The sequence below is a fragment of the Dama dama genome, chromosome X (assembly GCF_033118175.1).
Source record: "Dama dama isolate Ldn47 chromosome X, ASM3311817v1, whole genome shotgun sequence".
Lineage (NCBI taxonomy): Eukaryota > Metazoa > Chordata > Mammalia > Artiodactyla > Cervidae > Dama > Dama dama.
Genome location: NC_083714.1, coordinates 55,895,179 through 55,908,660, shown reverse-complemented (window position 1 = coordinate 55,908,660; position 13,482 = coordinate 55,895,179). Strand labels below are relative to the sequence as shown.

The 13,482-nt window shown below is 38.5% G+C and overlaps 1 protein-coding gene across 1 annotated transcript in view; it reads left to right on the top strand.

Annotated features, from left to right (window-relative positions):
- The window catches only part of GABRA3 (gamma-aminobutyric acid type A receptor subunit alpha3), a 236,603-nt gene that overhangs the window by 156,597 nt on the left and 66,524 nt on the right, over positions 1 to 13,482 (top strand). The window contains exon 5 of the mRNA XM_061136473.1: positions 4,386 to 4,606. Within this exon, the coding sequence (XP_060992456.1) occupies positions 4,386 to 4,606 (221 nt within the window). The remainder of the gene's footprint in view (positions 1 to 4,385; positions 4,607 to 13,482) is intronic.

The window sequence follows — 13,482 nt, the reverse complement described above, 5'->3', positions numbered from 1 at the left end:
TGGGGCTGCGATTGCCCCTTTCTGGCTCTGGCTGCCTCCCACGTGCTTGTCTCTGGTGGGGAATGGGCCGGTCCACAGCCTGCCAGCTCTCCTCTGGTAGATGCTCAGTCCTTTGTTCTCTGAGCAGTGCCTCAGGTTAGGGCTTTTCGCAGGATAGTTCTCTCTCTCCCCCGCCCCCCCTTTTTTTTCTCTCTCTCTCTGGCTATCCCACAGTTTGGGTTGCGATCTCACATTAGTTCCCTCAGATTGCCCTCAGGGCATTCTGACCCAGTCCTTAGCCTAATCAATGCAGCCCACACATCCCTGTTCAGCCCCCACTTGCTGGTGGCGGCTGCGAGTGCTGGGAGTTGTCATTAGGCATGTAATCTGTGAGTCTTATTCATTTATTTATTTATTTTTCCTCCTGGTTATGTTGCCCTCAGAGATTCCAAGATTCCCCACAGACTTGCTGGTAAGAGTGTTTTCTGGTGTTTGGAAACTTCTCTTTTAAGACTCCCTTCCCGGGATGCATCTCTGTCCCTACCTCTTTTGCCTCTCTTTTTATCTTTTATATTTTGTCCTACCTCCTTTCGAAGACAATGGGCTGCCTTTCTGGGTGCCTGATGTCCTCTGCCAGCATTCAGAAGCTGTTTTGTGGAATTTGCTCACCGTTCAAATGTTCTTTTGATGAATTTGTGGGGGAGAAAGTGGTCTCCCTGTCCTATTCCTCCGCCGTCTTAGGACCGCCCCCTGATTAAGGTTCTTGAAACTAAGATACTTATACTAATATTTCAACAATTCTGAGAAACTTTCATCCATTAGTATTTCATTGTTCATCATTTTCTCTATTCTCTAATTTTCAGTTCAGTTCAGTTCAGTTGCTCAGTCCTGTCTGACTCTTTGCGACCCCATGGACTGCAGCACACCAGGCCTCCCTGTCCATCATCAACTCCCGGAGTTTACCCAAACTCATGTCCATAACTTTAGAACTTTGTTAGAAATAGACACTGAAAAAGTTTTCTTCACAAGTATTTTCCAGTTCATTAATCTCTGTTCCATAATATCTAATCTTCTATATAACATATCCATTGACTTTTTATTTTTGTTTCACAGAACATCTACTTCAAATAGATATTTTTAAAATCTGTTTTTTCTCATTCCTACCCCATAATGTTTTGATATTTTCTCACATTCTCAATCTCTGTCTTGATACTTTTATCATTTTAATATATTCAGTAGTTCCTTTATAATTCTTTTATTCTGTTATGTGAGGTTCTTGTGAAGTAAAAGTCAATCAGTTGTGTCCAGCTCTACTACAGTCCATAGAATTCTCTAGGCCAGAATACTGGAGTGGGTAGCCATTCCCTTCTCCAGGGAATCTTCCCAACCCAGGGATCGAACCCAGGTCACCTACATTGTAGGCAGATTCTTTACCAGCTGAGCCACCAAGGAAGCCCAAGAATACTGGAGTGGGTAGCCTATCCCTTCTCCAGTGGATCTTTCCAACCCAGGAATTGAACCAGGTCTCCTGCATTGCAGGCGGATTCCTTACCCACTGAGCTATCAGGGAAGTCCTCATATGTGATGTTCTTGAGGGGTGACCTATATATCGTATTGGCTGACTCTTGCTTATAACCATTTCCTTAGGTGTTTTGTTGTTGTGAATTGCATACTTTTTTCAGCAAGCATTTATTTATGGCTATGTTCCTCTAGAGTGTTTGCTTTTATAAGTCAGTCTAAGGGTATCCCCATCCTGAGACCTATTTTTAGGTTAATTTCTCAGCTTGTAAGACCCAAACCAGGTGTACATTTAAATATTTAGCTCAGATTAGATTTGAAGTTGCTAAATCTCAATAGAAATGCTTTCCCTTAGCCCTTCTTCATTTCATAATTCATGCTTGGATAAGTTTCCTTTCTTCATTTTCATGCTGTGGATTGGTTTTGTCTAGTTCATTTTATTTAATTCACCCTTATGCTGAGGGGCTTCCCTTGTGCCTTAGCTGGTAAAGAATCCGCCTGCAATGCAAGAGACCTGGGTTTGATCCCTGGATTGGGAAGATCACCTGGAGAAGGGAAAGGCTACCCACTCCAGTATTCTGGCCTGGAGAATTCCAAGGACTATACTGTCCATGGGGTTGCAAAGAGTTGGACATGACCAAGCGACTTTCACTTCACTTCACTATGCTGAGGTCAGAGCCCTTCAGGGTGTTGGTTTTATGTGGGAATCTAATTCCAGTTTTAAACCTGGCATAGTCCTGGCTTACACCTGTCATTCTGACATAATTATTGATAAAGCCTCCTCTCACTCTCAAAAATGTTCCAGTTTAGATAATTTCTATAATCTCTTAATCCTTAGGCAGAGGTGTTCTTAGTGTTCTGCTGCTGCTAAGTCGCTTCAGTCATGTCTGCCTCTGTGCGACCCCATAAATGGCAGCCCACCAGGCTCCTCTGTCTCTGGGATTCTTCAGGCAAGAATACTGGAGTGATCTGCCATTTTCTTCTCCAATGCATGCATGCATGCTTAGTCGCTTCAGTCGTGTCTGACTCTGTGCGATCCCATAGATGGCAGCCCACCAGGCTCCTCTGTCCACAGGATTCTCTAGGCAAGAATGCTGGAGTGGGTTGCTATTTCCTTCTCCTCTTAGTGTTTTAGAGGAGGAGAAAAGCCAGACTGGCTAATTTATGGAGGTACAAGTGGTTGGAGAAGAGCTTAGAGAAAATAAGGGCCAGTTTATGAAGTACTTTCTAGGTAAGGGAAAGGTATTGGTATTTATTCCAAATATAATTGGAAGTCACTGAGGGGGCTTCCCTAGTGGCTCAGTGGTAAAGAATCCTCATATAATGCAGGAGACACAGGTTCGATTCCTGGGTTGAGAAGATCCCCTGGAGAAGGAAATGGCAACCCACTTTAGTATTCTTGCCTGGAAAATACCAGAGACAGAAGAACCAGGCAGGCTACAGTCCAAGAAGTCGCAAAAGAGTTGAGTACGACTTAGTGACTCAACAACAACAAGATATTTTAAGCAGCTTCTGACTGCTTTGTTTTACCTGAGTACCTAGATGTGTCCCCTATCCCTTGTGTAGTTTAGTGGCCAGTCAAAGATTTGGGCTGAGTTTGTACTCAGAATTTCAGACTTACCCTTTCAATGGTTTTGGTTTTCTCTCAAGGCTTCCGCCTGAATTTTCAGTTCTTTGGTCAACTTTGAGCTCTTTCTTCTGAGGTATATTAAGCCAATAATTTTTCTGATTTCTGCCAAATGCACAAACATCACCCACCACAGATTTGTCATCTTTCATTTACTGGAGGATTCCCTTATTGTTTCTGTCTGCCTTTTTTCCAGAGCCCCAGAGTTTTCATTTGTATGTAGTGGTCAGCCAGGATTTGGGGCAAAGTATATCCTGGGGTTTGAGTTCCCATCCCCTCAGTGACTCTCTTGCTTCCAGGATTCGTACTCCTAAGATTCCAGATTATTATCCACTTTGAGCCATTAAGGCTGTGATATCGGACACAGAAATTCTAGGTTTGGGAGACCACCTTTAGAAAAGAAAGCCACAAACACAATTTTAGCCTGTTGCTGCTGCTATCTTTCAAGAGTAAACTTTCCTCATTTTTGTCTGCTTTCAGTCATTTCCCATTGGTTTCAAATTGTCTATCTGTCTATCTATATGTTTTGGTTCAAATTTTATGATTAATAACTACAAGAAGATATATCCAAATGATTTAATCTGCTGTTACCAATGCCAGTAATGTTTATTGTTATTTGAATTTGTATTTAGATGAATGGCAATTTTGAAAATTTTCTCCATGTTTATTAGCAATTTCTACCTGTTTCATGAATTTTTCTGTTCATGTCATTTATCCTTTTTTTCTATTTGTGTGTTTGTTTTTTCCTTATCTGTAAGAGTGCTTTACTTATTGAAGATAATAAGATATTAACTCATTAGATACACTGTTAGTTTGAGAATCAAATGAAATGTGTTTTAAAATTTAAGGTTTTAGTTTTATGGTAGTTGTTATATTGGCTTTTGATGTTCATATGGGATCATTTAGTAGAAGAGACAAGGTTAGGAGTTTGCTCTTATTAGAGATGCCACTGCATAGAGAAGAGAGCTCTTGCCTTTTCATAAGGCAAAGTCTTGTGTTCAGGTTGTATGATGTGCAGGGCAGCATTGGCAGTGATCTTCCTAAGTGAAATATTCTCGGACATATTATTTATGTACTTATTGATTACCATGACATTACTTCTCAATCATAGTCATTTGCCCTACTTGCCAGTAACTACTGTCAATAGATTGCTGCTTCTCTGCATCAGAGGAAATACTGCAAAGTAATTAATATTTGCTAAGGGCACTGTGGATCCTCACCAGAACTCTGCTGAAATGTTGTTCTCTCTTTTTGTCCTTAGGAGTACACCATTGATGTATTTTTTCGACAGACATGGCATGATGAAAGACTGAAATTTGATGGACCCATGAAGATCCTTCCACTGAATAATCTCCTGGCTAGTAAGATCTGGACCCCTGACACCTTCTTCCACAATGGCAAGAAATCAGTGGCCCATAACATGACCACACCTAACAAGCTGCTCAGACTGGTGGACAATGGAACCCTCCTCTACACGATGAGGTCAGAGAGTGCCCGGCTCATCTAAAGTATCATGGGGGTAGGACCAGGGTTGAAAGCAAATTTACAAATTATAAATGCACATAGAGGCATACATTTCTTAACACAGTTACAGGTGTGTGCACTTATAGACATAATATTATATATACACATATAAACACAGGGTTGGCTAACAAGCACATGAAAAACTACTCATCATCACTCCCTAATTATCAGAGAATTGCAAATCAAAACCACAATAAGGTATCATCTCATACTGATCAGAATGGCTCTCATTAAAAAGTCTATAAATTAATAAGTTCTGGAAAGGGTGTGGAGGAAAGAGAACCCTCCTACACTGTTGGTGGGTATGTATATAGGACAGTTACAAAGGAGGGCAGTTCCTTAAAAAACTGAACATAGAGCTACCATATGACCCATCAATCCCACTCCTAGGCACATACCTGGACAAAATTATAATTTGAAAAGATACATGCACCCCTATGTTTATAGCAGCACCATTTACAATAGCCAAAACATGGAACAACACAAGTGTCCATTAATAGATGATTGCTTTAAGAAGATGTGATACACACACATACACACACACATAATGGAATATTAATCAGCCATAAAAATATTATGAAATACTGCCATTTGCAACAGCATGGATGGACCTAGAAAATATACTAAGTGAAGTAAGTCAGAGAGAGAAAGATAAATATTATATACTATCACTTATATGTGGAATCTAAAAAATAATAAAAATGAATCTCTATACAAAACAGAAATACATGTAAATCCATGGCTGATCCATGTCAATGTATGACAAAACCCACTACAATATTGTAAAGTAATTAGCCTCCAACTAATAAAAATAAATGAAAAAAAAAAACAGAAATAGACTCACAGACATAGCAAACAAACTTATGTTTACCAGAAGGGTTGAAATGGAAGTGAAAGGGATAAATAAGGAGTTTGTGTTTGAGATTAACAGATACACACTACTATATATAAAGTAGATTTAAAAAAAACAAGGACTTATTATTACAGCATGGGAAACTATACTCAATATTTTATAATAATGGAAAGTAATCTGATATATATATATATATAAAACTGATCACTGTGCTTACACCTGAAACTAACACAATATTTCAAAGCAACTCTATTTCAATGAAAAATAGAGAATTGGCCATATGAACATTTTCAGACACACAGAGATATACTTTCACAATGTATAAATGTTTATGTATACTCAGAGACATGTAATACACAGGCATATACATAGTCAAAGTGAAAGTGAAGTGAAAATGAAAGTTTCTCAGTCATGTCTGATTCTTTGCGACCCCAGGGACTATAGCCCACCAGGCTCCTCTGTCCATGGAATTCTCCAGGCAAGATACTAGAGTGGGTTGCCATTCCCTTCAGGGGATCTTTCTGACCCAAGGATTGAATCAGGGTCTCCTGCATTGCAGGCAGATTCTTTACCATCTGAGCCACCAGGGAATCCCTATACAAAGCCAAGGGTACTTAAATACACAGACTCACAACCACATACACAGGCATGAACACAGTGACAGAATAGCATCTAGGTTTAACTGCAGCAATAGTCTATCTGTATGGTGCAGAATTATGAGAGTCAAGTGAGGTGTTAGCTATTTTCTGAAACATACAATGTTATATATATAAATGCAAAATTATAGCAACATATTTGTCATGCCACATTGCATGGGAATGCTGAGAAATAAATGAATTTCCAAACAACTTAAGAATATATATTTTATATATATATTTATTTATATATTTATATATATATGTGGAAATAAATATATTTCATAGTTTTCTACTCCTAAAGTATAAAAACTATAACAATTTTTATGTTTTTCATGACTCATTATTATCATTAGAGTTTCTAGATAAGGAAATTTTGCTTTTAAAATGAATAACTTTAAATGCATTTCCAGTTCAGTAAGATTCTTTGCTCCAACACTGAAAAACTTTCTTGGTTCTTGTTTTTTGATTTTGCTAGTTTCTCTGCTGTCATTTGTCACTTCCTAAAGCTCTCTCCTACATTAACGGGTATCAATTTTAACTTAGTGAACATTTATTGAATGGGAAATATGTGATCTTTCAGTGCAAGCTTTGTGGTATATCAAGTTTATGCATTTGTTATTATACACAATGAATCTCAAATAATACAAGCCTGATAAACATGTGATGAATACATGAAGTGTGCCTGCCTATATGGTATATGCTAGTCTTTCTTTACTTTAAATTTGCTATTTATTTTTTCTGAGAGACAAGAATGGACAAGGAAAAATAGATAGTAAGTGAATTGTTAAGAGAAAAGTTGAATTAATGAAGAGGAGCTGAGAGAGTAGAGGAGAGAATCATGGAGAAAAGGGAAGTGGGTAGAAGTGGGAAGAATAATGTGGAGATGAGGTCAATAAAATTATCATATATATTTATTTTATTGGTGTACTCCCAGATCTTTTCTACACACACACATAAATCATTCAAGAACAAATGGGTAAAGAAAAGAGAGACTATGAGAGGAGAGAAATAGAATAGAAAATTTGGTAAAAAAAAAAAAAAGGGGGGGGTGGGAGATAAAATTAAAAGGCTAGATATTAGAATATCTTAAAAGAAAAAGGAGAATTTGGAGAAAAGTATGAGGTAAATGAGAAGAAAGAAAAGAAGACATAGAGAAGTAGAGCAAAGACAGTGGAGGGAGAAAAATTTTTGATGGAAGATTAGTAGTGTTCATTAATTCATTTATTTATTCACCAAACATGTTTTGACTTCCTAATACATACATGGCCCTGGACTAGGTTCTGGGTATGCAAACATTGATGATATGATCTTAAGACAGTTAGTAGGGAGATGCCTAGTACATAATCACAAAAAAATTAACTGAAATGACGAAGTTATGAGTAATTATGAAAGATCAGGGTCATCTAACTCATTTTTTTGGATCAAGTTGAAAAGAGAGTCGCTGGATGAGGTTAACACCTACATTCCTGATTATTAGTATTGGCATTCAGTTTTGTTTTATTGGAAATGTAGTCAAGAAAACTGTAGGTGGAAAGTGGAGGGAAGAGAGGAGGGACATCCAGGCAGAGAAAACCAATTGAGCAGTTGCAGGAAATTGAATGGTATATTATAAACAAGAAAATGAGGTGGTCAGGTTTTTTAATGTTATATATGGTACCCTAGCTACTGAGCAAAGGGTGCATTTTAAGGGAACAAGACTGGAAATAGGGAAGCTGGTTAGGAGGCACCTTAAACAGTTTAGATGAGGAGTGGTGAAACTCCAATTCAGAGCAATGGATTAAGATGGGGAAGGGGAGGTACACTGAGGAAATAGTAGAAACTACCAATGTCAGAATGAGAGCAAAGAGGAGGAGCCAAGGTAGAAGGTACCCAAGGAAAATGGTGAATGATGGTGTTACAAACTGGGGTACATCACATGAGATTTAGGAAAAGTTTAGATAGAATAAATCTGTGAGGTTAATTTTGGACAAGATAAGTTTAAGAAGATTGTAGATTATCCAGAGGCAGAAGTCTAATAGCAGTTGAATATTCAAGTTGTAAGACCAGGATAGAGACACAAGCAAGAGAGGTAAAGTTTGGTATTGTCAGTATGATGGTACAACCATGTACGTGGGTGTGATCACTTCAGGAAAGTATATACAGTGAGGGGAAAATCATGCCAAGCATTCAATCATGTAGCATTACTATCATTAAAGCAGAAGGGAAGAAAGAAGAACCTATGAAGGAGAACAAGAAGAAAAAGAAAGGAAGGTGTTAATAGAACTACTAGTGTGTAATATCTTGAAAGCTAAGTGTGGTAGTCAATACTGCTACTTCCACTATTTCCAGTTCGCTTCCCTCTGGGGTATGTGTTAGTATTTCACTTTCATAGAGCCTTGGACAAATGACTGGCTTTGGCTAACCAAATGTGAGTGGAAATAACATGTGTGATTTCTGAGGAAGGATTGGAAACTTTAAGATGTACATTTTAAAATTTTCATCTCTGTTCAAAAGTTTTGTGGTTAGTGGAATCTATTATAATTGTTTCCATATCAGTACACTTTGGAAACACTGTGATCACTCAGGAACTAGAATATTGTTCTTTTTAATTCATAAAACTAAGTATCATTTTTCTCAATCAATTTGCAGCACTGGTGTTAAAGTTCATTTATCTTTTTAAAAAGTATAGTTGATTTATAATGTGTTAGTTTCAGGTATACAGGAAAGTGATTCATATATATATATATATCAGATTCTTTGATACTATAGGCTATTACAGGATATTGAATATCATTCCCTGTGCTGTTCAGTAGGTCTTGTTGTTTATCTATTAGAAAGATTGGAAACTTTTAAGAGCCAGTACATGAGTTTCTATGTTCCTCTCCCCTGGTTATGGTGAGTAGCATTATGCCAGGTGATCTTGGCTCTATTATTTTGTGTCCCTTATTAAAGATAACAGAAGAGAGCATCCCTCCCCACAACCTGAGATGGATAAATAGTATGAATGAGAAATAAAACTTTGTTGTTTTAGGACACTGATATTTTATGATTATTACTACATATTGATCAAATCCATTTTGACTAATATATCAAAGGAGTAAATAGTTTCAAAAAGATGAAGTGATCAATAATAATAACATAATAATAGCATAATAAGTACAATAGTTGCCATCAATATAGTGCTTACAATGTGCCAGGGACTGTTACACTCATCCTACTTACTGTTATTCCAACATTACAAATAAGGAATCTGAGACACAGAGCTAGTAAGAACATTTTCCAGTGTCACCTAGGTAGTAAATGGTTGATCTTGCATACTTTGGCAGTTTGGTTTCAAGTTATGCTCTTTACTATTACTTTTGCATCTCTACAATATTGTTGACTATTACAAAGATAGCTAGTAATATAGAGAATTGAAAGTATGTATTAGGTTTGGTGGAGAAGGCAATGGCAACCCACTCCAGTACTCTTGCCTGGAAAATCCCATGGACGGAGGAGCCTGGTAGGCTGCAGTCCATGGGGTTGCTACCAGTCAGACACGACTAAGCGACTTCACTTTCACTTTTCAGTTTCACGCATTGGAGAAGGAAATGGCAACCCACTCCAGTGTTCTTGCCTGGAGAATCCCAGGGACGGGGGAGCTTGGTGGGCTGCCGTCTATGGGGTCGCACAGAGTCAGACACGACTGAAGTGACTTAGCAGCAGCAGCAGCAGCATTAGGTTTGGTAACATGGAAGATACTGGTGTTCTTCATATACAGTGTTTCAGTGGAATGATTAGTGCAATGATGAGTTTTTAGGACTTGGCATAGAGGTAGTAAACATAGAAAATGCTTTCTGGGAATGTGCTTGAAAATGAAAGGGATCCGTATATAATTAATTTATGCAGGAGTAAAGGAAATAGTTATTTTTTGAATGCAGAGACTGGCACATATTTGTGAGATAGCTGGAAGTGGCTACTAGAAAGGCAAAGATTGAAGACACAGTAGAAATAGGGTTTTTCTGACATCAGGTTTCCAGAGAAAATTGTCAGGAGATGGTATCCAAACTATAGTGAACATTTTCCTTGTAAAGAAGGCGGGATATCTCTTCTCGCACTGCATGAAAAGACATGAAATTAGATATAAATGTTGAAAAGGAGGTGGGGAGGGCTGGAAAGAGTAGAAATATGAATGGTTATAATGTATGAAGGAGAATTTGAAGAGATAGAGATAAGTGGAGAAATAGATAGAAGAGAGATACACTTGTAATAAAGTGCATAAAAGAGTTTGAAGAGGAAATGAGCATGTACACAACTATGGAAAGAATAGAGTGAAATAGGTGTAAATAGAAGAGAGAATGTATGGAATGAGGTGGTTGGAGAGATGTAAAGATGATGAGATATGGATGGATAAAAGGCAGTAAGAAAATGGAAGAGAAGCTAGAGGGAAGAGTGATAGGATGAAAGGGAAATAAAGAGATACAGAGATTGAGACTAACAGAGGAGAAAGAAAACAGAAAGAATGAGGAGCACAGGATAGTGGAGAAGCTAAGTAATAAAAGGAAATTAGAAGAGAGAAGAAGTTTAAGTTTTGGAGAAGGAATAGAAAAGAGAAGAAAGGAGAAGGGAGGATGAGAATATTGAAATATGAAGAAGGGATGATGCTGATTAAGGAGGGCAGAAGATGAAGCAGACCAAGAGATTACTCACCTGAAAATAGAGTTGGTTAAGTATAAAAAGATAGCCATTAGGCCTTTCATTTTAATCTGAATTGGACAAGAAAGTGGAGTTTAATAAGACAGGAGTCTATGCAGAATGCCCTTGTGCTTGTTTTGAAAGACAGAACAGAGGAGGTACAGATATTCATAAGCATGATGAAGTTAGTGGTTCCCTTACACAGTAAATACTTCATGGTGGACCCAAGAACGTGGGTCCAGAGGGAAACAGGTTCAAATCTTAAAATGAAAGCTTGACACTATTTATCACCCCATAATTTATTCATCTAGTGACCTTTTGCAAGACACAAGTTATCTGCTTTCTCGTTTTGATAATAATATAGCTGCTACCTATCTTGTTCAGTTTAGTTCAGTTCTGTCGCTCGGTGGTGTTCGACTCTTTGCAACCTCATGGACTGCAGCATGCCAGGCCTTCGGGTCCATCACTAACTCCTGTAGCTTGCTCAAACTCATGTCCATTGATTCAGTGATGCCCTTCAACCATCGCATCCTCTGTCACCTCCTTTGCCTCCTGCCTTCAATGTTTCCCAGCATCAGGGTCTTTTCAAGTGAGTCAGTTCTTCTCATCAGGTGGCCAAAGTATTGGAGCTTCAGCTTCAGCTTCAATCCTTAAAGTAAATATTCAGGACCAATTTCCTTTAGGATGGACTGGTTGGATCTCTTTGCTGTCCAAGGGACTCTCAAGAGTCTGGTCCAGCACCACAGTTCAAAGGCATCAATTCTTCAGCACTCAGCTTTCTTTATGGTCCAACTCTCACATCCATACATGAATACTGGATAATCCATAGCTTTGACTATATGGACCTTTGTTGGCAAATAATGCCTTTGCTTCGTAATATTCTGTCTAGGTTGGTCATAGCTTTTCTTCCAAGGAGCAAACTTCCTTTAATTTCATGGCTGAAGTCACCATCTACAGTGATTTTGGAACCCAAGAAAATAAAGTCTCTCACTGTTTCCATCATTTCCCCATCTATTTGCCATGAAGTGATGGGACCGGAGGCCATGATCTTAGTTTTTGGAATGTTGAGTTTTAGCCAACTTTTTCACTCTCCTCTTTCACTTTCATCAAGAAGCTCTTTAGCTCCTCTTCACTTTCTGCCGTAAGGGTGGTGTCACTTGAATATCTGAGGTTATTGATATTTCTCCTGGCAATCTTGATTCCAGCTCGTGCTTCATCCAGCCTGGCATTTTGCATGATGTGCTCTGCATACAATTTAAATAAGCAGGGTGACAATATCCAGCCTTGATGTACTCATTCCCAATTTGGAACCAGTCCGTTGTTCCATGTCCAGTTCTAACTGTTGCTTCTTGACCTGCATACAGATTTCTCAGGAAGCAGGTAAGGTGGTCTGGTATTCCCATCTCTTTCAGAATTTTCCACAGTTTGTTGTGATCCACACAGTCAAAGGCTTTGGCATAGTCAATGAAGCAGAAGTAGATGTTTTTCTGGAATTCTCTTGCTTTTTGTTGATCCAGTGGATGTTGGTAATTTGATCTCTGGTTCCTCTGTCTTTTCTAAATGCTGCTTGAACATCTGGAAGTTCACGGTTCACATATTGTTGGAGCCTGGCTTGGAAAATTTTGAGCGTTACTTTGCTAGTGTGTGAGATGAGTGCAATTGTGCAGAAGTTTGAGCATTTTTTGGCATTGCCTTTCTTTGGGATTGGAATGAAAACTGATCTTTTCCAGTCCTGTGGCCACTGCTGAATTTTCCAGATTTGCTAGCATATCAAGTGCACAATTGCACTCATCTCACACGCTAACAAAGTATGCTCAAAATTCTTCAAGCCAGGCTTTAACAGTTCGTGAACTGTGAACTTCCAGTTGTTCTAGCTGGATTTAGAAAAAGCAGAAGAACCAGAGATCAAATTGCCAACATCCGCTGGATCATCAAAAAAGCAACAGAGTTCCAGAAAAACATCTACTTCTGCTTCATTGACTATGCCAAAGCCTTTGACTGTGTGGATCACAACAAACTGTGGAAAATTCTGAAAGAGATGGGAATACCAGACCACCTTACCTGCTTCCTGAGAAATCTGTATGCAGGTCAGCAAGCAACAGTGAGAACTAGACATGGAACAACAGACTGGTTCCAAATTGGGAAAGGAGTACATCAAGGCTGTATATTGTTACACTGCTTATTTAATTTATATGCAGAGTACATCATGAGAAATGCTGGACTGGACTGGATAAAGCACAAGCTGGAATCAAGATTTCCAGGAGAAATATCGATAACCTCAGATATGCAGAGGAAACCACCCTTATGGCAGAAAGCGAAGAACTAAAGAACCTCTTGATGAAAGTGAAAGAGGAGAGTGAAGAAGTTGGCTTTAAACTCAACATTCAGAAAACTAAGATGTTGGCATCTGATCCCATTACTTCATTGCAAATAGATGGGGAAACAATGCAAACAGTGAGAGACTTTATTTTCTTGGGCTCCAAAATCACTGCAGATGGTGACTTCAACCATGAAAGAAAAAGACACTTGCTCCTTGGAAGAAAAGTTATGACCAACCTAGACAGCATATTAAAAAGCAGAGACATTACTTTGCCAATAAAGGTCCATCTAGTCAAAGTTATGGTTTTTCCAGTAGTCATGTATGGATGTGAGAGTTGGACTATAAAGAAAGCTGAACACTGAAGAATTGA